This window comes from Protopterus annectens, chromosome 16.part0 (assembly GCF_019279795.1).
Source record: "Protopterus annectens isolate FY-2018-M chromosome 16.part0, PAN1.0, whole genome shotgun sequence".
Classification (NCBI taxonomy): domain Eukaryota; kingdom Metazoa; phylum Chordata; order Ceratodontiformes; family Protopteridae; genus Protopterus; species Protopterus annectens.
The window spans coordinates 630,026,936-630,052,954 of record NC_056750.1 but is presented as its reverse complement, the minus strand read 5'-3'; the positions used below and the strand labels follow the sequence as shown (position 1 = coordinate 630,052,954).

The 26,019-nt window shown below is 39.7% G+C and overlaps 1 protein-coding gene across 2 annotated transcripts in view; it reads right to left on the bottom strand.

Moving 5' to 3' along the window:
* LOC122790329 (bcl-2-related ovarian killer protein homolog A-like) overlaps nt 1-10,996 on the bottom strand; it is a 65,827-nt gene extending 54,831 nt beyond the window's left edge. Inside the window, exon 1 of one of the 2 annotated variants that reach the window (XM_044057849.1) lies at nt 10,487-10,996. In XM_044057849.1, coding sequence (XP_043913784.1) covers nt 10,487-10,927 — 441 coding nt within the window. In that variant the 5' untranslated portion in view covers nt 10,928-10,996. The remainder of the gene's footprint in view (nt 1-10,486) is intronic. The other variant, XM_044057848.1, reaches the window with a different exon arrangement.
* Between the last annotated feature and the right edge of the window lie 15,023 nt (nt 10,997-26,019).

Genomic DNA, 26,019 nt, shown 5'->3' with positions numbered 1-26,019 from the left:
TGAATTTCACTTTGTCAGAGAGAGAGAGAGAGAAAGTGAGATTAAGCTAAAAATATAATGCTAGAAACATAAATTTGCTTTAAAATGTATTCCATCAGATTGCATTTATCTAATGTCATGAGACAATAAGCATGCATACTCTGACCTTTTAATTGTCATATTATTCTGTTTCCCTTCATTCTTCATGTCTTCTTCAGTGCCTTTGTAGATTCCCTCTCTATCAACCATTCTGATTGTCCATTTCACGGATCCACAACCTCCTGCATTAAAATAACTTTCAGACAGCCAAGGAGTCCTTAGCCCGTATAGCCTGCTGTCTGTATCAGACAGCCAATGAGTACTTAGCCCGTATAGCCTGCTGTCTGTATCAGACAGCCAATGAGTACTTAGCCTGTATAGCCTGCTGTCTGTATCAGACAGCCAATGAGTACTTAGCCTGTATAGCCTGCTGTCTGTATCAGACAGCCAGTGAGTACTTAGCCTGTATAGCCTGCTGTCTGTATCAGACAGCCAGTGAGTACTTAGCCTGTATAGCCTGCTGTCTGTATCAGACAGCCAATGAGTACTTAGCCTGTATAGCCTGCTGTCTGTATCAGACAGCCAATGAGTACTTAGCCTGTATAGCCTGCTGTCTGTATCAGACAGCCAATGAGTACTTAGCCTGTATAGCCTGCTGTCTGTATCAGACAGCCAATGAGTACTTAGCCTGTATAGCCTGCTGTCTGTATCAGACAGCCAATGAGTACTTAGCCTGTATAGCCTGCTGTCTGTATCAGACAGCCAATGAGTACTTAGCCTGTATAGCCTGCTGTCTGTATCAGACAGCCAATGAGTACTTAGCCTGTATAGCCTGCTGTCTGTATCCCCCTTTCCTTCTTGTCCTTCATATTCAGAATGACCCCTACACATCTCCCTGACATGATCTTGTGTGCCACTGCCAACATCATGTATGCCTGTCCGCCCCTGGCCATGGTGGTGCAGTGGTTACTGCTGTCACCTCACAGCAAGAGGTTCTCCAGTTCAATGCTCTGCTGGAGCACCTTCTGTGCGTAGTCTGTATGTCCTCCCTGCAGTCAAGTGAACTTTAAAGACATGCAGGTAGGTGCGTGAGTGTGTGTGTGTGTGTGTGTGTGTGTGTGTGTGTGTTTGTGTGTGTGTGTGTGTGTGTGTGCACCTTCTGCGAAGATTGGGCACTGGGCTGGCAACTTGACACCGTAAAAACCTACTGCCAATTAATAGCAGACCGGTGATCCACTGTGGCAACCCCTAACTGGGAAAAGCCAAAAGACTCATCGTGTATGCCTGTCACTTCTGCTCTCAGGTGAGAAGAGTTCTTCCTCTCTTTGCTTTTTGTCATGTATGTTCCAATCCATTCATATGGATCCTATGGATTTTGTCATGTATGTTCCAATCCATTCATATGGATCCTATGGATTTTGTCATGTATGTTCCAATCCATTCATATGGATCCTATGGATTCTGTCATGTATTTTCCAGTCCACTCATATGGATCCTATGGATTTTGTCATGTATGTTCCAATCCATTCATATGGATCCTATGGATTTTGTCATGTATTTTCCAATCCATTCATATGGATCCTACGGATTTTGTCATGTATGTTCCAATCCATTCATATGGATCCTATGGATTTTGTCATGTATGTTCCAATCCATTCATATGGATCCTATGGATTTTGTCATGTATGTTCCAATCCATTCATATGGATCCTATGGATTTTGTCATGTATGTTCCAATCCATTTCACAGATACCTCTGATACTTCTTCTTTTCATTTTTTCTAGCTGCCCAATGTCCTTTTCCTTATAGAGCCTTCAGAACTGCACACAATACTCAAGACACAGTGTGACCAATGTTTTGTAATGTGGACATATTACCTCTGTGCTTCTGGAATTTATTTTCCGTGAAGATATACTCCAGCATTCTGTTTGCTGCTATCAGTGCCCTGTTACTTTGTTCATAATGGTCCAATGCAGGTGTGATCAACACCTCCAGATCCTATTCCAGCTCTCTTGTCAAATGTCACTTCTTTCAGATGATACTTCACACTGAGATTATATGCCTAGTACAGGGAATTTGTTTGCATTGCACCTCAACTGCCCCTTTTCTGCCCTGTTGTTCACCTTTTCCATATCTTTTGAAGTACTCTTCCCTTACTATCAATGCTGCATCTAAATTTGGGTTGCCCCCAGTCACAGGTGCTTGAATACAACTATTCCACAGCCAGGGTTTCAGGCATCTTTAGCCTGCATTGCCAGCCACTAGCACACATTTGTAATCTCAACTACATATTTGGGTGAGGTGCGGCTGCTGTGGGGAGATAGTGGATCTGCTCCACCTCACCTGAACACAGTAGCTAGTTCGAGCAAGGTAAGTCCAGCAACCACAGGGAGGGAATGGGAGGGGAGGGGGAGTGCAGGTTAGGTCAGGCAATGATCAGGAGGAGGAGTTTAGATTAAGGGAGGGGAGGTTTAGGTTTAGGGAATAGAAGGGAGGTTTAGGGTTAAGGAATGGTTGAGGACTTTAGGTTTAGGGAGCAGTAAAGGAGTTTTAGGTTTATAGAGTGGGACGGGAGATTTGGTTTACAAACGGAACTGGACTTTATGGTTGGGGGAGGTGATTGGGGACTTTAGGTTTATGAAAGGAGAGTGGAGGTTTAAGTTTAGGGAGTATTCAGGGACTTCAGAGTTAAGGAGGGGAGTGCTATGATTAGGGGTAGGGCTAGGGATTAGGTGGGAATTTTAGGGTTAGAATTAGGGTTCTTGTAGTGCTATGCAGTTCAGTAGGGTCAGGTGGTGAGAGGGTAGATCTACTACAGGTTTTTGCATGCTCGTTAGCACTTGCTCTAATTGGCAAGTGCCCAGGCTTGTTGGAGTTAGAACACTTGCCAATTATTTCAGGTGACAGTCTACAAGTGTGTCACGAGCTACTAGCATGCAAACACTTGTAGAAAGTCCTGCCTTTGTGTTATCAGCAAATAGGTTAATCCTGTTTGTCTTCCTTCAGATATGTCTGAAAAAAAAAATCACTGACATACTGAACCCAGGAAAGACCACCTGTGGGCTCCACTATTCACTTTCTTAATTCATGACATTGTCTCTCTCATCACAACTCTCTGTGTCCAAACCATTCAGATGTCCACTCCCTCAGTTTTATTTCTGTCCCCTTCTCCCTAGTTATTCTATCAGCCTCCTGTGTAAGACAGAGTCAGAGGCCCTAGCAAAGTCCAGGTAGAATGCATCTACTGAAAGTCCCCTGTCAAGTTCAAAACAGGATCAGGTTTCACTGACAGTTCCTTCTGGCTAGGATTCACATTGATTGCTGTCCTGGAGATTTCTTTCCTCTAAAGAGGCTACTAGGTTCCCCTTAGAATTTTCTCCATAACTTTATCTTCCACTATTCCTAAGCTAACAGGCCTGTAATTCCCAGTTTTTCCTAACCCCTGAGGCCTCAGTAATGAAGTGGTCAGACTGAGAAAAATGTTGTCCCATTTGTTTCTCCATCATTTTATTCATGTAATCTGTCTATACTAGTTCATCTTTTGCTAAAGAGTTTTTTTTAACTCACCAATGTACCCAGTCATGGCCATGTCCTGCAATGAATAACAAATACCACACTGCGTGATCTACAAGTAGAAGCTCCTTTTATATTGCAGTGTTTCTATGTCCTATTGTACTCCTCAAGTGCATCCAAGTATATCCTACCATCAATATCATTTAACTCTGCAACAAGACCATGCAGCCAGGCTTGTTTCTATGCTGTGGCTATCAAGGTTTCAAAGTCTACTGTCATAAGGTTATGTTCTAGCAATAGTCCCCATCCTGCCAGTGTTGTCTGTGTAGTTTAATTCTTACTTCATGCTTCTTGTGACATGACAAGAGTCTTTATAGTTACACTAACATATTTTGTGACTACTTCACTGACTGCTGAAAAAGATGGTCCCACTTTTGTTGCAATTTTCTTTACAACACTAATAGGTTCAACTAACTGCCTTTTTGGGATATTTTTAAGCATAGCCAGTTACCCCATGTGAGAATAAAACCTCACACCTTGTGTCTGTAAGGTAAACACCTTAACCATTATGCCAACCTCCCACTCCCACTATAATCATGCTTACACCCTAACCACTGCAGTTGTCAGAGGTATAAGTTGAATCATTTTGTTTGGGCTGAACTCAGAGCCACTTTGAACATTTTTAGGACTCCCAGAAAGTTACAGCCTGGGGTCCTTCTTAGCAGGAATTGTGCTGCCACATTTCACTGATGCCTCACCTTTGTTATATCATCCCCTAATCCAACAACCCCATCCTCTCTCCTCCTGGACTGTGTTACCTAGAATGATCCTATGATTTTATACATACAAAAAATAAAAATAAGCCTTTAAAGAGTGGATAATATTAGGACATAGATGATAAATTGTATACAAGGCTGGACACTGACAATGGTAGTAATGATAGACAAGGATTATGGGAGGTGTCAAGGCTGGACACTGACAATGATAGTAATGATAGACAAGGATTATGGGAGGTGTCAAGGCTGGACACTGACAATGGTAGTAATGATAGACAAGGATTATGGGAGGTGTGGAAATTTCACAGAATTAACACAGGTGAGTAGAAATGGATTAATACAGTCAAGAAACCAGCACATGATTCATAAACTCTGATCACTAATAGAATAAAATGGAACAGGGCCCTTATCAGAGTCAGCAGATTACAGCAGAATTGATTCAGGTGTCTCTGCAAGAATGACAATGTTAGAAGTCCTTAGCAAGATTTAAAATAATTAAGGGGATTATCAGAATAAACAGAATCAGAGGGTACATCTAACCTTCTGCAGAATAAATAGGGTCATGGCATTCACAGTAGAACTACAACAATTAGGGTTAGCCTCATCAGAATAGACTAAAAATAATTTATTGCGATAAATGTCCAGCAACACTAAATGAATTAAGGAGCAACACTGGGGGTTAATAGAGTCAAGGTCTCCTAGCAGGTATACTAAAGACATGAAGCTGACTTCTTCGTAGTAATCAATGTGATTATAGGATCATAGGATCATAGGAAGTTACTAGATTATTGGCCCTGAGACCCTTACAAGCCTAGCCAAGAATTTAGCCCACGTTCTGACAAGTCAGCACCCAATACTCCTGTCCAGCAGGGACACATGGAATTACAGGCGTGTATTTTTTGTTCCCCATCCAGTTATCCAGGTTGCACTTAAAAAGGGTTAATGAGATACTCTGCTTGATGTGGAGAGGGAGTCTATTCCACAGAATGAGGAGTCTCTGGGACACAAATCTGTCCTGCCAACAAGTCCTATTGATGTCACAGATCAAGTTGAGGTTGCACATGCAGGTTACTCAAGTGGAGCTAGATTTGTGGATATGCAGCAGTCCCATCAAGGTAGGGTCTGAGATTGCTTTGTATGCCAGACAGAGGTCATCTCTGAGGAGTCTGTATGAGACTGAGTAGAGGGACAGGGTTTTAGCCTATATGTGTAGGGTAGTTATTTGAAGCCCTGGATTCTTCTGGTGAAGAACCTCTATGGTCTGTCCAGCTGCTGCATGTGGTTTGTGAGGTACATGCTGAAAGGGACATTGTACTCAATAATGGGCCTTATAAGGGAAAAATACAGGGATATTATGACATCCTTGTCCCTTGATGAGGTACCCTTACTAATGAGGTGGGCCATGTAGAAAGCTTTCCATACAATGGAGGCAATATGTTGGTCAAAAGTCAGTTTGCTATCAACCTGGGTGCCCAAGTCCCTCACAACTGATTGCATGCTTAGGACCTTGTTATTAATGTGAAGATTTGTGGACATGTCACTCTCCCCAAAGGGGATGATGATGATGCATTTTTTTGGCATTCAGTTTGAAGCCATGTTTCTGGCACCAGTCATTTGTTTGGGTGACAACCTCTTGGAGGATGTCCACATCACTAGGGGAATTTATGACAGAGCCAAGCTTGCAGTTATCTGCAAACTTGGTCAGCCATAGCCCACTGGTTTTGGCCTGCACCTTAGAAAAGTATATCCCAAACAACAGAGGCCCCAAGACCAACCCCTGGGGTACACCGCTCATTACAGGTCTGCTGCTTGAGGTACCTTCCCCTATTTTGACTAGGAGGGTTCTATCAGTGAGCCAGTTTGCTACCCATCTGGTAACATATGGATTGATACTTAGTTGAGAGAGTTTATCTATTATACCCAAGTGGGGAATGGCATCAAAGGCTTTGGCCAGGGCAAGGTAGGCAGTATGCACCGTCTTCCCCTCGTCCATGGCTTTGGTGACTGTCTCAAAGAAGTCAACCATATTTAACAGGCATGACTTCCCCTTGATGAAACCAAACTTTATAGGATTGAGTGTTTGGAGGTTGCCAATGTACTTGTTAATAAGGTCCATGATAATCCATTCCATGGTCTTGCAGATCAGGCTAGTTAGGCTGATAGGTTTATAATTTCCTGGATTGGTGAACACTCCAACTTTGTGCAAAGGGATGACAGTGGCTGTTCTCCACTCAGCTGAGATGAAACCAGTACTCAGGCTTTGGTTGAATAGTGTGCCTAATGTTGCTGCAAGTTCCTGCCTGAGTTCATGTAGGATATAGGCTGGATGTTATTGGGTCCCATGGGGGCTGTACTTTTTGCCTTTGAGAGGGCAGTGATGCCTTGCTCCCTAGAGATAAGGGGAGGGGGGCAGGTGCTGGGGATGTCCTGATTTACTAATGGGGGGACAGAGGGGTGAGGTTTTCATTGAACCTGTCTGCCAGCAGGTTGGCTATATCTACAGTGTTTGTGTACGTGGTGTCCTTGACCACCAGTTCTGAGCCGATCTGAGCAATTCCTTTCAGATTGTGGACATATATGAAGAAGGCCTTATGATTGTCTTTAGTAACTGTGGCCAGTTTGGACTCAAAGTTTGCTTTGGAGGATTTCACTAGTGCTCTTATTTGTTTGATCAGACTAAGGAGAGATTGCTTCCAATTAGGTAACTGCTCCTTCTTGGTCCTGGACAACAAATTTTTCCTTTTATTGAAAAGTTTATTTATTGCAGATGTCTACTAGACACTTTTACTCTTCCTTGAGGAGGAGGATTTTGTCCTGTCTGGTATTCCTGATTCCATGCAGCTATATAAATGATAATATAGTACTTTGTTGTAGGTTTGGGCATATGTGCCAGTTCCTATGGAGGGGGACGGGGGCTGTGAAGCTGTTTATACCTTCCCTCAGGAGGTTGTAATCAGCTTTGGAGAAGTTATTTTGTTTGACCCTAGGTATGGGGGTGTCAGGGGGGAGTTGGTGACTTTGAAAGTGACTGCTTTGTGGTCAGATCTTACTAGGGAGGAAGACATTGTAGGGATGCTGCAATGGTAACTCATGTTGGTTAATACCAAGTTCAACATATTATCACCTCTTGTGGGAGTGTCGAGCAGCTGGTCCAAGGCATTTGCATTGACAAAATCAAGGAACCTCTGGGCATTTGTATTTTGGCATGAGTAGTTCTTCCAATCTATGGTTGGGTAGTTAAAGTCACCCAAGATCAGGGTAAAGGGTTGAATCTTGATAGATACAAATAGGTCCAGATAGGTGGAGTGGGCATCTTGAGTCAAAGTTGAGGGCCTGTAACTAGCTATGATTTGAATAGGGGTCTTGTCAATGATTAATGGCACCTGGAGAGTTTCCTGTGCATCATACTGTTTGACTAGCCTGGAAGTGTGTATATCTTTAATATATATTGTAACTCCACCTCCTTTTGCTTTGCTGCCCACGGTTTGATGTCTGAATGTATATGTTCTGGTTACTGACAATTTCAGCATCTTTTACAGGGCAACCAGATGAATTTAAATTTTAAAGGCACATGCTGAGCTACTTTATCCCATTAAAGTCATTTTTATCTATCTGACTTACTAGCCTCAAAAGAGAACTGCACAAACCTTTGTTATTTTGACTGATTTTAACAGAAATATCAAAATAAGATAACCTGCTGTAGCCCTCCTTTGACCAGATGGGCCGTAAGCACCCATAGGATTCATTGGTCCCAAAAACTATCTATGGGTAAAATATCTGGTGTATTAATGACATTTCATACCAGCCAGAGAAACATTGATACTTGCCTGATTTTGTTGATAGCATGGATACTCTGAATGTACCAATAGTCAGAGACTTGCTTCTTATGGCTCCGTAATGATTTACAAACATGACTAGGCCATAGAATGACATCACTAAAACATGACAGTGTTGTTAATATGTGTATATGCAGGTATCTTGGTGACATCACTAAATTTATGTTTTGTTGTTAAAATCAGCGCATTTCTCTGTTTTATGGAGTTTCTTAATCAGGAAGTGACAAACTGCAGTTTGAAGATACTTGGCTATTGAAGGAATTAAAAGAAAAACATAGTCATGTCACATTTCTGGTTGCTGACATTATCTTAAACTGACCAGAGAAAATTGAGAATGGCAGACAAAAAATGTGCCAGTGAAACCACAAAGAAATCAATCAAACAAGAATGATGATTTATTTTAAGAATGAAAAATGCAAGACTCATACGGCCCATTCTGGATTTTTTTAAGTATAGGCCTATTTTCCCCAGAGTGGTCAATATATGTAGCCTGTTAAGCTGTAGGTCCTGTTAACTACCAGGTAGTCATTTTCAGAGATAACACATATCAGGCTGGCTCCTGAGGTGATTGTTATGATGGAATTATTTAGGATTAGCATATCATATGTGCATGGAGATACCTTTGTTTGGTGAAAGATGACACAAAATCATTGCATTAACTGAACTAAACATGTATAGCTACAAGGAAAACATTCCCTAATGAGGAGATAATGAACTAGTTTCATCTGAAACAGGCTTGCATTTCCCATTGTTTATTCAAAATAAAATTGCTATCTAGTATAATACTGGACTACCACATCCCTTTAGTGTTATGCTACAGGTTCAGTTTTGTCATGTGATAACCAATTGTCTTTTTCTTATCACAATAAGTAACTATGTGGGTAAAGGACACTCCCAAACTGTATCTAATTCATTTAGTAGTGAGGGATGTCTTTCATTATAGTGTCCCTCTCAGTGACAATTTGAACCTAAAAGTTTTACCCTTTATCTTCAGTACAGCATCTGTTATGCTTCTGTGTTGTGGCCATCAAAAATCCACTACACCATAAATATGGGTGGAATAAATATATCATTTGACTGGGAAATTATAGCTGCAAATTTTTCACTTTCGAAAAAGCAAAATACTGAAGCCTAGAATATCTTACAATACCCATATCTCTGTAAATATCCCTCCTGTTTCATTTTCGATGTAACAGTTACACCAGGCAAAACACTTGATAAGGTACCAAAGGCCTTTGATGTGTATTTTATTGCTCTTTAAGAAAGTCTGACATTCATACTCTTATCTACCAATGCTTGCTACGGCCATTTATGTACAAGGTAAAATATCCGTCACATCACACTCACTCATTTTTATTGAAAGACTCCAATCAACTAAATACTACAGAGATTTAAAACTGAGAACAGCAAGTGCTCTGTCTATCTTCTGTTTAACAACTGTTCTACACTACTGCTCATTACCACTTGTTTACATGAAAAAGTGACCCAGTTCAGCTTTATAAAACTTCCCTATTCTGAAAATGGGCTAAATTAATTCCTAGCATTTGATAGCTGTCAGCTGTGCAGTGCAATGCTGAATATATAAACAGATGCTGGGCATTGCACATGTTCTGGTTTCATGGGGATTGCCAAAAAAGACAAACCACTACTGTTTAATGGTGCAGTCATTTATCCTAATGGTGAAGTAGTCTGGGTTACTGCAGGGTACATACATTATTTTAAATATATTTTTGCTGGGTAGGTGTACATCTATTGCTGATACAATCTGAATGGCCAAATCCTTGTTATATAAACTAATACAATACCATATATTTCCATTAAAATTGGAACAGTTATTGTTCACAAAACACATTGACATTTCTACACTCTCCACATATGGAACCTGATGGTTGGTGTCAATTTACCTCAAGACATTTAGTTTATCTCTATTTAGACACTATTAGCCAATGTGTAGCCAGTTCTTTGCTGCTAGATGCACAAATTCTGCAAATCTATTTTTCTTTTAGTATCTGTCTAAATGATACTGCAACTGCTGTATTCTGCACTTTTTTGACAGCATGCAAAGTCATTTTCTTGTTTCAGGGTTAACAATTTCCTTTTATAATAACTTGTTAAAACTCAATTATTCAGTTATAAATTTCAGTTAAGAAAAGTCTAATTAATTTGAAGGTACTTTTTGTTTTGCTTCATGTTTTTTTATTCTAAATTGATAAAAAAAAGTATTTTTATTAGACCAGACTCGATGAAACTTTATGAAAACATAAAATTCAGAGCCAGATATTATTTTTTTTCACTGCTTCTTTCTAGTTCAACAAAGTATTCATGTTTTAACCCATCACTTACCCAGCCACCCTTTTCTTTAAGAACTGGACACACAAGCTTCTCCACGTATTCACCAACTTGGTCTGGCAGTGAATCTAGAATCTTTTCCATGCCATTTTCTTGACAGTGTATGGCCATCTGTCCTGCCAGCACATAGATAGACAGAATTTCACTCCAGGTTAGCTGCTTAGAAGGGTTTGGTTTCTGTGGCTTAAAGTGTTCATCCAGAATTTTAATCAAATACATGCAGGCATTCTCCTCTGACACATCCTGAAATAATCGCGGCCAGCGCTTAAAAAATATGGGGAACTTCTCTAAGAGTTCATCTCCAGCATTTCTTAGGGCTGCAGCTGTCTTAGAAGGAGCTCGACTGGAGGCCCTCCCTGTCACATAAGCAATGTAATCATGAGACATAACATAGGCTTCTCGTACTATGGGATCTTCCTGTTCACTGAGAGCCATGTGTAAAGCTGTAGCTGATTTGGTCAGATCATTTCAGCAGCTTGGCATTATGTGTAGCTTGACAGCTACATTCCATATCTATTAACAACAGCTAAAAATAAAGTGTTGCAGAGCACAGACTCATAACTTGGTATGTGTTTAAAAATATCACTGGAATGATGACGTCTCATAGCTGTATAATGAGTGCTATCTAAATGCGTTAGAGTATGCTAGTAATCTAGGAAGAGCATGCAGCTGCAGGCTGGATCGTAAGCTGGATTTAGGAAAGCTCTTAGCTGATCTAACTGCAGCCAAAATTTGGAAGACTGACAGTAAGATGGTGTAGCAACATCTGCTATGGGGAATGCATAACTACTGAAAGATCATCTTCAGAAATCTCTAGTCACACGATGCTGGAACACTTAAACATGTCATACTCTGTCTGGTACTGAGTTCTCCGAATAATATGGAGGATGTTTACAGCCATCTCAATAGGCGTTAACTTCACCTGTGGTATCCAGTTTCAAGTTTGGGGATTTTGCTGTTATTTTAGTACTTAATTTAGATTTTCTGTGTAGTAATAATAAGTGCCAAAATGAAGCTTAAGTCACACAAAAAAGATCTAATTTAAATTTGCTTAAAAACAAACTGGCAAAGCTAAGAGACGATTTGTTTCACACAGACAGCTTAATAATCTTATTTTCTGATATAATTAGGGTGAGGGGGATCAGATTTGTCCTGCTTTTAGACACCTTTTAATTTAGGTTTCAGGGACTGAGGAAATGGCACACACACCTAGCTGATGCTTCTTTGTTTTTTGGGAATTGTTCTCTCAAGTATATTTTGGGACTTGCAAAGCAGTTTCAAAAAATATTTCTCCGAAAATGGATGAAGGAGGAATTCAGTGCTGCTATCAATAGTTGCACTGAAGTTAAGGAATTCAATTTCTTCTCAAGGTTGATTACAGTCACAAAGAGTTCCAACAGTAAAAGAATCAGGGTAGCATCAGGGACCTTCCTGTGTACCCATAATTATGTTTTGTGTAATCTGTAATAGATAATGGTCAGTAATGTGGATGTACTAATTCTGTTTCAGTGCAGCATACCCGTATGGGCTTACACTGCCCCCTACTCCATGAGCAGTCATTAACCATCATACCTCACAGCTAGGGTTATTACTCACCGCAAGAAAACTGATATTCAGGAGTTACATGGGAGGTGAGGAACCATTCAGCCATCATAGCCACAAGTAGAGGTCCTGGGTTTGTGAAGTTACAGCCTATTCCCTTAGGATGCTTGGAACATATTCTTTGGTCACTACCTTCAGTGAGGTATGGCCTACAGAAATCCTGCCCCAGGCCCAGCGATGAGACCTGTCTTCCAAATCCACCTGCATATCTAAACCAGTTACTGCTCTCAGCTCCAGTCATAACTGGAACAACCAAGTGCAACACTGCCCCCTCCATCCACTGTCCTTCTCCCAAATAGAGGAGACCAAGGAAAGTCTCATCACTCCTGTCCTCACCCAAACTAGCTCAGACAGTTGACTGATTCTTTAATAACTTTCAGGTCACTTGAGTAATAGTCAGGGCTCTATGTCTCTCTCTCTCTCTCTCGTATTACCTATTTAATAGGAAAAAAAATAATTCAGTGCCCAGTGTACAGACACAAGCCACAAGTACATTAAGAAGGTTTGTGGTCTGCACTCTGTGTTAAGAGAAAGTAGCCTCCACCCTTCTGAGGTGGGAACTGCTGGTGAAGGTTTTTTGTGCCTGTTATTCTAAGTGTCTTTGTTCTGGTTTAAGCACTTGGGCTCCAAACCAGTTATTTTACATTAAGAAAGTTTGTGGTCTACACACTAGTGGCAGGAGAGGATAGTCTACATCCTTCTGAGCCAGGAATTGCTTTTGTAAGAGTTATTGTGTCTTTATTTGATTGACTACAGGACTAGCTTGTTTAAAATTTTGAAACTCTGTGCCTGGGATGTTTGGCAACTGCTCTACTTGAGAAGAAGAGTGCTGCTGGTTTCTGCTAAACTCTACAAAAGCTAAGACTTACATTATCATATACACTTCTTTATTTATTGGCATTTGTTTACCAGGATAGTCAATAAGAGCCCATTCTCAGTGGAGGCCTGGGGAGAAAAGCTTCACACGTTGGCACCAATAAAGGCACTCACAAATCCAATGTCCAAAATAACAGATTCCAAATAACAAGGACATGGCTCAAAAGATGTATAAAAAGTTTATTTACAAGCCAACACAACAGGGATTTAGCGCTTTCGTCTCCAAACAGGAAGCTTCATCAGAATCTATTAACACAACATCCTGACCCGAATATAAGGCTGCATTTCATTTTCTATTGGTTAATGCCTTTATTACATCTATCCCCCCAACTCACCCATATTATTGTTAAACATTTCTAGCTATAACCAAAAAAAACTTAAAAACATTAACATATCTAATTTTACATTAATAATATAACAAATACACGTTATAACTTATTAGCCCTTAAGTTTAGGGCTGAGGTCAGTGAAATATGATCATTCAGTCCTGGGTGGACACAGGCATCCAGGCATAATTGCCATATTATTCCCGAAATTTCAGCCTAGATTCCCAGTCCCCACCCCTTTCTTGTGGTTTAACCACTTCTAAAACCCAAAATTTGAAATCTGCTTTTACACATTTTACAACACGTCGGAACAAGGCAGTGGTCTCTCTCTTCCTACCTTTTTCGTACATATGCTCGTATATTCTTTGTCTCAAACTATGTTCCGTCTTACCTACATAACATGCCCAACAAGATGTACAATAAGCAACATACACACCCCCCTTGGTTGAACAATTATAGAAACCTGCTGCTCGATACCTAATTGGGGGTACAGGTAACCATAATTCTTCTGTATTAGCTATAAATGTACATTGTGAACATCTACCACACTTAAATGTTTCATTCCTAACTCCATCCCTGTCTCCCCAATCTCCTTGCCCTTTTTCAAAGATTTCTTTCAAGTTGGAGTTCCTCTTAAAACTAAACTTTAAGGGCCTGTTGAACACTTCCAACCTACTGGGCATTTTGTCAAACATCTCCCAATACTTATTTATAATATTCAGAATCCTCCCCGTACCTTGATTATACGTTGTTACTAAATAAGATGTCAGTGGATTTTCTGTATTCAGTCCCCTTTAGTACTGGCCTAGTCAATAAAGGTAGGTATTTGATCTCCCAGTCCAGCAGTATTTCATTTTTGAGGAATTTTGTAAAGTTGTCAGGATACCCTCTTTCAAAAAACAACCTCTCAATATAATTTAATTCTCTTTACAAATCTTCCTTAACAGATGTCATCCGAACTGCCCATACCATCTTCCCCTTCACTATATTTCTCTTCTGTGTAAAAGGGTGATTACTCACAAAATGTAAGAGTTTGAAAAACAGTTTTTCCTATATACTTGTGAAACATATCTTTTATTTACAAAATCCTTCCAGATGCCTACATCCAGATAACTTACCTTGTTGTCCCAAATTTCATGTATAAAATTAAAAAATTCCATGGCCCATTTAAATAAGATCCAAAAAAAACAAGTTGAGCCAGCAAACTGTGACCTGAAAACAACATTTATTAATTATAATAGCATAAAGACAAATAACCAGACCGGTTTTGGCTGGTAAAAAACACAGCCTTCATCAGTGTAAACCAGAAGAGTCAAATGCTACAGTTTAAATACATACAAGTGCAACTACATTGGCTCATTTTCAAAATTGCTCATTTAGGCCAGGTGGGAACAATCCACCTAGCTTTACAATCCATTTCTTTTCTTTAGAATCTAAAATAGAATGCCATCCAGTTTTGCTGGATTTGTTGCCCTTGACCATATCAATGATCATAACAGTGAATTTTGCAGTTTTATGTGCCAGACAGTGTTTATACAAAGCATTATTAGCTTTTTTATTTTTAATGTTAGTTACATGTTCAGAAATTCTAAACCTGAGAGGACGAGATGTTTGTCCAATGTAAAAGGACCCACAGGTGCATGTTGCCAAATAGACTAACCAGTCGCTGCTACAATTAGCAAAAAATTGGATGTCATAGACCATGGCACAATTTCTACTCGTAAATTGTTTGGACTTGGTAACTTTATCACAATTGGTACAGTGGCCACATGGGAAGCAGCCAATCAGAGGTTCACCAGTCAAGGTGGTTTGTTGCAAGTGAGTGTGCCCAGTGTCATGTGTATGTTTGTAATGACTGAACCAAGATGCCAAGTTCTTACCTTTGCAAAATGAAAACAGGCATCTGTCTGGTATTATGTTGGCTAATTCTTGATCACATTGTAATATGTTCCAGTGTCTATGTATGCTGTTGATTAATAAGTCAGAGTTCCTGGCATACGTGGTTACAGACCTGATAGGTTGTGGTTCTTCCCTGTTACATGGTTTATAGGTTAACAAATCCTCCCTATGTAGTGTGTTGGCCCAGTTGCTGGCTTGCAGAACATGTCCCATATGATATCCCCTGGATCTGAATCTGTTGGTCAGGTCCTGTCTGTGTTCTTATAAAGAAGCTTCATGGGAATAAATCCGCCTCATACATATAAATTGAGATTTCGGGATGTTTCTAGCAATGTGAGGAGGATGAAAGCTCGATGCATGGAGGACAGTGTTGTATTCGGGGTACTTCCTGAAAACCTGTGTGCTTAAAGTATGGTCAGGTTGTCTGTTGATCAAAACATCAAGAAAGGTAGTGGTACTTACATGATAGTTTGCTGTAAATTGTAGACCCCATTTGTTGTCATTCAGGTAAGAAATGAATTCAGTTAAATACGCCACATCTGCCCTCCATACCATCCAGCAATCATCCAGATAACGTCTCCAGATGTCGATTTCATCCAAATATATGTTGTGGCTGTTGTCATAAATTATTTGATCTTCAATGAAGGCCATGAAAAGGTCAGCATATATGGGGGCAAAGGATGTCCCCATTGCTGTACCCTTGGTCTGCCAGTAGCAAGTATCCTGATAAAAGAAGACGTTATTAGTAAGGACATGTTCTGCAAGACCAACCAGAAAAGAATTAAAGTCTGGTTCATATAAACATGCCTAGGCTTTGTCTAGGTGCATCCTGTGGAGAGACAAGGCTTGGCTTAATTGTTTGGAGCATTAAAGCCTAGTGCTCCTCATCGGGTTGTCCCCTCCCTGCTGACCCATCTCACTTGGTATCACTGAAGTAACATAGCAGGAAAATTGTGTTGGCACCCAAGAAGCACCCCTATTCTCCTCTTGAACGACGGGTTATTTGCTGCTTAATCCTTCCACTACTGCCTCATTAAAGCCTAGTGCTCCTCATCGGGTTGTCCCCTCCCTGCTGACCCATCTCACTTGGTATCACTGAAGTAACATAGCAGGAAAATTGTGTTGGCACCCAAGAAGCACCCCTATTCTCCTCTTGAACGACGGGTTATTTGCTGCTTAATCCTTCCACTACTGCCTCATTAAAGCCTAGTGCTCCTCATCGGGTTGTCCCCTCCCTGCTGACCCATCTCACTTGGTATCACTGAAGTAACATAGCAGGAAAATTGTGTTGGCACCCAAGAAGCACCCTATTCTCCTCTTGAACGACGGGTTATTTGCTGCTTAATCCTTCCACTACTGCCTCATTAAAGCCTAGTGCTCCTCATCGGGTTGTCCCCTCCCTGCTGACCCATCTCACTTGGTATCACTGAAGTAACATAGCAGGAAAATTGTGTTGGCACCCAAGAAGCACCCCTATTCTCCTCTTGAACGACGGGTTATTTGCTGCTTAATCCTTCCACTACTGCCTCATTAAAGCCTAGTGCTCCTCATCGGGTTGTCCCCTCCCTGCTGACCCATCTCACTTGGTATCACTGAAGTAACATAGCAGGAAAATTGTGTTGGCACCCAAGAAGCACCCCTATTCTCCTCTTGAACGACGGGTTATTTGCTGCTTAATCCTTCCACTACTGCCTCATTAAAGCCTAGTGCTCCTCATCGGGTTGTCCCCTCCCTGCTGACCCATCTCACTTGGTATCACTGAAGTAACATAGCAGGAAAATTGTGTTGGCACCCAAGAAGCACCCCTATTCTCCTCTTGAACGACGGGTTATTTGCTGCTTAATCCTTCCACTACTGCCTGTATGTCACTTTGCATAATTATTTCAGTTTATGTTTTGTCCTATTGTGGAAGCACACACGTGACACCAGCTATGGTTTTCCCCTCAGCTTTCAGACACTTACCCCTAACATCTTTCCTCTTTTACTGCTACTCCCTCCTACCCCAGGTTGTCTAACTTTTCCTCCACTGTTATCCCACTTGCCTGCCTGTTTCTGCTCCCATACTGTCTGTAATTTGCTTTCCTGGCCTGTTGCACTCTTTTTCCCTCTTATTCCTCCCTATCCTTCATCAATTGACTATATCTTGAACATCTCTACTTGTATACTTGCTATTACCCCTAACACTGTCCCTCTGCTGACTATTTTTCCTTGTGCCTGTTATATTCTTGTAAACTACTGCCTACCTTCTTATCTTTCTTTAACAAACTCTCCTTTACATATCTCTAAACTACGTAGCATATGAAATAGTAGTGTTTCAGCTACTCTGCTTAGCTGATAGACTTCGCTCTCCTCTCTGGCTGTTTCTGCCCTTGGCTCCCTCCCTACCCCTTATCCCACCCACCCCACGTACCCCTAGCTTTATACCTGACATACCACACCTCCTCCTTCTCTCCACCTATCCTAGCCTCCTACATACCACTCCTCCTCTATATCTTAACCTACCCTAAGCTCCTATCTCACCTGTACCGCCTCCTGTCAAACCTCCCTCTATTACCTCCTCCTACTCCCTCCCTCCCAATAACTACTCACTTACCTTGATTTCCACCTGGTTTCATTTACTCACTCTATACTCTTAGCCTATATCCAGTTTATTCCTTTCTCTTTCACCACAATATGTCTACCAAAACTTACAAACCAATACCCAAGACCCCTGTATTAGGAACTACCTTGGAAAACCTAACACTTCCACCTATTATTTTGCTTGCCCTCACATTACCATACTTCCTAACCTGTTATGAATCAAATCCCAATTACCACTTTATCTACTCACCCAAACATACAGCCACTGATCTCATAAGCCTAAAACTTACTCATTTAAACATTACATCTATCCCTAGCTACCTCCTTGCCAGATATCACAGACTGTCCCACATTAAATTTCTAAATCTCTTGATTAAGAAACCAAAATATTTATTTTACTCCCCTATCATAGCTTACCTTGAACATAGCCACTCTACCTTGGTTGACGGGGACATCCACCCCAACCCAGGGCCCTTAACTACTCCACCTGGTGTGGCAACCACTTCACTAAACTCTTCCCTACTACTACCAACCTCTAATACAAACACTCTACTCATAGGTCACCTTAATATACGAAGTGTCAATAATAAAATCACCCATCTCCACTCCCTTCTACAACACCACTCCTTTGATATTCTTTGTTTAACTGAAACCTGGTTAAAACCCTTTACCAAAGATAATGAAATCTTACCTCCAGGTTATAACATCTTGAGACTTGACCGCAAAACTAAAAGGCGGAGGAGTTGCACTCCTATTCAAAACAGAACTTAGTGTAACATTAATACCCTATGATAACCTGGACAATAACAAGACTGAACTTCTTATCTCAAAGCTACAACTAAACCCTAAAAAGTCCATCTATATTATCTGTATATATCTACCCCCTGGAAATAATTCTACTACTATAGAAAATAACCTTAGTTGGCTCTCCTCCTCCTATCCCCAAGAAACCATAATTCTCGGAGACTTTAACCTGGACTGGTCCTCTTTAACTACTAATAACCCAGCTTCACATATTAACCTCCATGACTTTACTCAAATAATAAACGCCTCCACTAGGACCAATAAAACTAACAACAAAGAAAGCATTCTAGACTGGATTCTCATTAATAAACCTTTTATTAAATATCAGTCTGGAGTACTACCTGATGACTTTAGCGATCACAATCTAACCTATATTACTAGACAAAGAAATGCCTCTAACAACACACCTACCTACAGGATCCTACGTAATCTCAAATGTTTCAACCCTATACAATTTAGAACTGAACTAAGTGCTTGCAATTGGAACCAACTAAAGACACTTCCTCTTGAAGAAGCTGTACAATACTTTAATACTACATTCCTAACTATTCTAGATAATCATGCCCCATCACGCACTATCCGAATTAAATCTAAACCTGCCCCCTGGTTATCTAAAGATACAAGACAAAAAATGCTACTTAGAAACAAAGCTTGGATAAAATGGCGAGCTAGCAAATCTCCTGCAGACCAACAGACCTTTAGATACCTAAGAAACAGTACTAAAAAAGCTATCTTCTCTGATAAAAGAAGTTATTATAGCAATCTCCAGCAAGCTAATCACAATAACCCTCAAAAATTCTGGTCAACCCTAAACAGGCTTCTGCACCCTGGACAGACTACCACTCCATCCCCTACCGGATCTGAAAAGAATTCTTCCCTTGATACTGCCAATACTTTTAACTCTTTCTTTATTGATACTATTAATTCTTTGGCCTCTCACCTCTCTAGTGACTATACTAGTATCCCCAACCCTGCATCCTCCAGACTACCAATCTTTAGGCTACAACCCATCTCCACTGCCTTTATACAAAAATGTATCCACAAACTTAAACCCTGCACCCCCTCGGCTGACCAACTCCCATCTGAATTCCTTCAAAAAGCAGCCTCTGAAATTGCCTATCCCATATCTATTCTCATTAACAGAACCATAAATGAAGAAACCATACCTGACATTTGGAAAATCTCTCACATCATACCCTTGCACAAAGGAGGTAACTCCTATGAACTCTCTAATTATAGGCCCATAGCTCTCTTGTCCCCACTAGCAAAGATCATGGAAAAATGTGTTCATCATCAGTTAATGGACCACTTAATAAAGTACAACATTCTCACTAACTGTCAACATGGATTTAGGCCTTCTCACAGCACAACCACCGCTCTCCTCACTTTTACAGACCATATTAATAAGAATCGTAATAACAGCATCCTGTCTTCAGCTCTCTTTATTGACCTGTCTAAGGCCTTTGATATGGTTAACCACTCCATTCTCCTGAAAATTCTTGAATCTCTCTCCTTAGAATCTAAGGCTGTCCACTGGTTTAATTCCTATCTTACAAACAGGAAACAAGCCGTTCTTTGGGATAACAAACTCTCATCCCTTCTCCCTATCTCACTTGGGGTCCCCAAGGATCTATTCTTGGACCACTTCTTTTCTCCCTCTTTATAAATGACTTACAAGCAGCGATTCCCCAGGCCACTTGTATACAATATGCTGACGACTCCACATTAATTTGCTCTGCTAAATCCATCCCTGAACTACAAATTAACACTCAAGCTGTTTTCTCCAAAGTTGAAACCTGGTTCTCAAAACGATGCCTACTTCTAAATGCTAAAAAAACCAAACTCTTACTCTTTAAGCCCACTATCAGATCCCCTACACTAGACTTTACTATCCTATCTAGCAATGGAACTACTATATCACCTGACCCTACAACCAAACTACTAGGTGTCACGATTGACAACAACCTCACCTTTGATTGTCATATCAATAATACCATTAAATCTGTAAACAGAAAACTCGACTCTCTCTATAGAATTAAAACTTTCTTAACCTCTTCAGCCAAAGCTACCCTTGCCCACTCTCATCTAATTTCTACTCTTCTCTATGCTTCACCTATTTATACTAACCTCAAGAAAAATATTCTCTCTAAACTATCTACCACGTACAATAATATAGCTAGATTTGTTACTGGTAAACCTTTCAGAACACACCACTGTCTGAATCTGCAGCAACTAAACTGGCTTGAACTATCAAACATGTTACTTCTTTCCCAACTCACATTTGTTCATAGAGCATTTTACCAACCTCACAACACACCTATACTCTCCAACCTCTGCATCCCCTACTCCAATCTAAACTCCCTCCGCTCATCTAGCAAACTGCTAGTTACCTTAACCAAATCTAAAAACCTAGCAGGTGATTCCCTTTTTTCAAATACCATTGGAAAACACTGGAATCAACTTCCTTCTGAACTTACTTCTATTGCTTCCACTGTTTTGTTTAAACAAAACTCAGAAGTTACCTTAAAAGCCACTGGATGTGTCCCTGCTCTAATCCTGACTAAAATAATTTCCATCTATTATTCTCGTTTCTCTTCCTACTCGTCTGCGCCTTCTGCTTCCTCCCTTACCTTTCTCTTTTTACCATTACAGACTGCTCCTTGTCATCGTCATCTTTATGGCCCTTAATCTCTCTCTAACTACCTTATGTCTATTTATATCTGCTCTCTCTCTATTGTTGCTTCTCTTTCTTTAATCTTATACTTCCTCCTTGGTATTAAAACATGTTAGAATGTTCATCACTGTGTTACTTAGATTTGCTAGAAAGTTAAGTGCTGTTCTTTCGGTTAACTTATTACATTTCCTTTTCCATGTTCTTTCACTTGTTTTTTCCTGTTTTTAGATATAGGTAACAATGTGTATTATGTCATTTGTCCTCATGATGTATCTCCTTTTGTCTATATGTGGAGCTTTTCTCCCCGGGCCTCTGCTGAAAATGGAAATATATCCAGTTGGACTAGCCCGGTCAACAAATGTAAAATAAAATAAAATAAACATTTAGCCAATGGGCCAGAGCTTCCAAACCTACCTTGTGAGGAATGTTGGTATATAGGGCGCTGACATCAACTGTGCACATTAACCAACCCAGTTCCAACTGTGTGTCAGAAATAATTTGTAGAAATTCAGTAGTGTCCTGTAAACGGGAACGAACCCGTGACAATAAAGGCTTCAAATATTTGGTCAGAAATATAGATAGTGGTTCCGTGATGTATCCCCTACCTGACACAATAGGTCTACCTGGTGGATTAACTGGATCCTTGTGTATCTTGGGTAAAAAATATATGTATTGATTGACAGAGTTCTGAATTGTTAGCTGCTGCAGCACATTTGCTGTAATAATACCTTCATCCCTAGCAATGGACAGAAAGTCATCAATCTGTTTCTTAAATCTAAAAGTGGGGTTGATTGACATTTCAGAATAATAGCGTCTGTCCGAAAGTTGTCTCTTGGCTTCCTTATCATAGTCTGACCAGTTCATGACTACTACTGCCCCACCTTTGTCAGCAGAAATTATTAATTCTAATTAAATTATGAATACATAAATAAATACTTTGAAGCATGAGAAATGACCATATATATGAAAAGTGCATGAATGCACATATATAAAATGTATTACTCAAACCCATGTTGATAACATGGTGTGTATAGTGCATAAAGTGCTGATCAAATACAACTAGTATATCAGTACTATATAATGCATATTTATATGAAAAATCCAAAAATTAAAATCCAAAAATTAATGATACTACTAAGACACAACTTGTACTCATACACGTGGATAGCACAACAACATAATTTCTAAATGTATAAATGCATATGTTTATACATTTATAAACATGTTTATCAGCATATTTGTAAATTCAGGGACTAAACTATGGGTATAAATAGATAAACAAATAGAATAATTTTGATTTTATTTTTCATTTTTCATCTGTTTAATGTCATCAATTTCAAAAAACATTTGATGGACAATATTTCATTGAGTCCAGGAGGTGTGTAAGCTGCAGTACGTATCTGCCAAAAAGCTTCTTGTTCTTCAAGTCTTAACTGCCACGGCCCTCCTCTAATGTGTGACTGAACCTGATAAATAGCCGCAAAATGAAAACAATGCTCTAAATTATTATGTATATGTTTTGCAAGAGCATTGTTCAGATCTCCTCTATTAATAGCATATATGTGTTCATAGATTCGTTTTTTTAGTGGTCTATCGGTTTTTCCTATGTAAAAAGCTGGACACTTTTTACATAATGCCGCATAGACCACTCCATTAGAATTACAATTAAAGGAACCTTGGATAGTATACTTTCTACCAGCCATGTCTAAAGAAGAGCTGACTAAAATGTGTTTACAATAGTGGCATGTACCACATCTTCTCATGCCTAATCCCTTCTTATTAATCTTAGTTCTTTCTAGTAGTTGTTTGAGATTCGGGCCACGCCTATATGTAATCTTTGTTTTTTCTCCCAAGAGTTTAATCAGCTGTTGGTCTTTTATGATAATCTTCCAATTCTTAAACATGATGTTACTGATAGCGTAAGCATCTATGCTATAAGTAAAAAGAAAGCTGGTATTAAACCCTGTATCATCCTTGCGACTTTTCACAACTATGTTACCCCCACAAAGTAGTGGTTTAAAATGTCCAGATTCTCTTTTAATATAAACCTCTTGTTTTATATTCTCTACAAAACAGTGTGGGTAGCCCCTTGTTGAAAACATAGATTGTATTTTATCACATTCGTTTCTGAAATCAACTATATTAGACACCATTCGGGCCGCCCGTACAAATTGTGCCTTCACTACGCTCTTTTTTTGATGTATTGGATGGGAACTATTAAAGTGAAGGTAGTTGTTAGAGAAGGTGGGTTTTCTAAAAATAGTTGATCTAAACTGTCCCAAATCCAAATCCTTAGTTATTTTAACATCAAGAAATGAAATTTCACGTAAACCCACAGTATAAGTGAAATCCAAAAATTCAGTCATGTTAGACATAGTCTTGACAAAGGATGGAATGATGTCAGCCGAACCTTCCCACAAAAAGAACATGTCATCTTGGTACCTAGTGTACCAAGTGACATGTTCCTTATACAATTCATTCTGAAACAAGAACTCATGTTCCCAGTAAGCTAGAACACTGTTTGCAAATGTACATCCACAGGGGGAACCCATGGCAATACCTGATGTTTGTAAATAGTATTAATTTTTAAACATGAGATAGTTACTACCAAGAATGATATCTAATAGTATTTCTACTAGGTACATCTGATCTTTTTGTGCTCCTTTCCTGAGCATAAATTCAATTGTCCATTAGTTCCTACTCTATGTGGAATGACCGTATATAGATCTTTAATATCAAACACTAAAAAAGTTACAAGAGGGTCAAATTCAATTTTACCAATATTTTCAAGAAAACTCCAAGAATCTCTACAGATTTGGAGTTCTTGTTTTAATAAAGGTTTTAAAATATTATCTACCAATTTGGCACACGCATACGTAACTGACCCTCTACCATCCACAATAGGCCTAAAGGGAGGGTCAAGAAGATTTTTATGTATTTTGGGTGTGCCAAATAAAGTTGGAGTCCTTGGGGCTGTCATTGTCAGATATTGCAATAAATTAGAATCTATGGTACCTTCAAGAAATAGATCATCTAGTATTTCTTTGATTTTTTTATTTATAATGTTAACTTCATTGAGACTATAGGGGGTGTAAGGGCCTGTGTTAAGATATTGTAACATTTTATTTTCATATTCAAAATTATCCATGAAAATAAGGCCTCCCCCTTTATCAGGTGCCATGACTCTAATGTGGCAGTCATTTAGTAAATCAGTAAAAGCCAGTTCATCATCATTAATGTTCAAATTGGTTTTAATCTTATTTCTGAACATGTGATGATGTTTGTTCATTGCACGCAAATCCAGCTCACACATTCTCTCGAACATGTTAAGAGTATTATTGAGTGGCGGGTTGAAAACACTAGATACTCTATGCGTGTCAAGCAGAGAAGGGGTGTTACCTAAAAGAACAGTGAGATTTAATTTGCGGACATATAGTTTCAAGTCAACAATTGTGTTGACAAGGTTGCAATTTTTATCAGGTACAAATGACAGGCCTTTAGCTAAAAATTCAATAATATTTTGATCAATTGTTAAGATAGTGTAGTTATAGACTTTAAGGTCCCCGTTGTTGTTACATAAAATGGTTGGCCTTTGTTCAACATTCAGTATATTATTGATAATAACTTGTCCTGTAGTTAATGCCTGCGTTGGTTGCCCCTTTTCTTCTTTTGATAATTGCGTCCCGATAGTTGTTGTTCGTTGTGGTGTTCTTGGGGACAGCCCCCCCTCTGAAAACCCTGATTATTACCAGATGAATTGCCATCCATATCTAATGGTTGATTACTCATGTTGTTACTATTTCCCCCCTGCTGGTTATTATTAGCTCCCTGATTTCTAATACGTTCACTTCTGCGAACTGGTTGTAACTCATTATCATTCGCAGAAGTAGTGTTATTGATGTTTGATTCATCTAAACCTCCTTCAACAGGTTGTCTCCAAGTAGCAACCTGTCCAAGTGGGGGTGGGGGGTAAGCAACATTATTTTGATATTCCATGACATCCCTATCAATTTTTCGTTTTTTATTTTTTACCATTTTTTCTATGGCAGTTTCAATACTAGATAACACTCTTTGATAATCAAACTTGTACCTATTGAAATCACCATGTCCCTGTAAAAAGGTCGCTTTAACAACTCATCCTGTAACATATTCACTTCAAGTGCATAATGTTTTATAAGACATTCCATAAATTCAATGGCCTGTTTATCAAACATGCTAACCAGTTCTTTATGAAATTCAGAATTTTTTATTGTACCTGCTGGGTACCGCCACTGGTGCAACCCTTTAGGCACAATGTGTCTGTTGATACATTCACGAAGATATGACATTTCGAGTTGCAGTTTCCTGCAACGAAACAACTTTAGATCGAAAAGGTTTAATTCGTTAAGAAACGAACTCACCCTCTCATCTGTCCTTGTGCTCCACTGTTAATCCCATTCAAAGAAAAAAAGTTGTTATTTGCCAGGAAAGAAGACAATCTTGGCAGTACACTGCCGTTAGGAGCCCTGTCTGCCAAGATTAAATTGTCATTCTCCACTCCATTGTCCGCATTCAAAACTCCACTCTGATGAAAATGTAAACTGCTGTCACTCCTATTGTAAGCAACGCTCTGTTGCTGGTTATTTCCACCAACATTCAACTGCTGGTTACCCGAAACAGTTCTTACAATATTACCGGCACAAACAGCTGTATCTCCTTTTTCCGTTAAAGGAGGAGTATGAGAGTTGCTATGTGACGGTAGAATTGGCGCCCGCACTTGCGCGCCA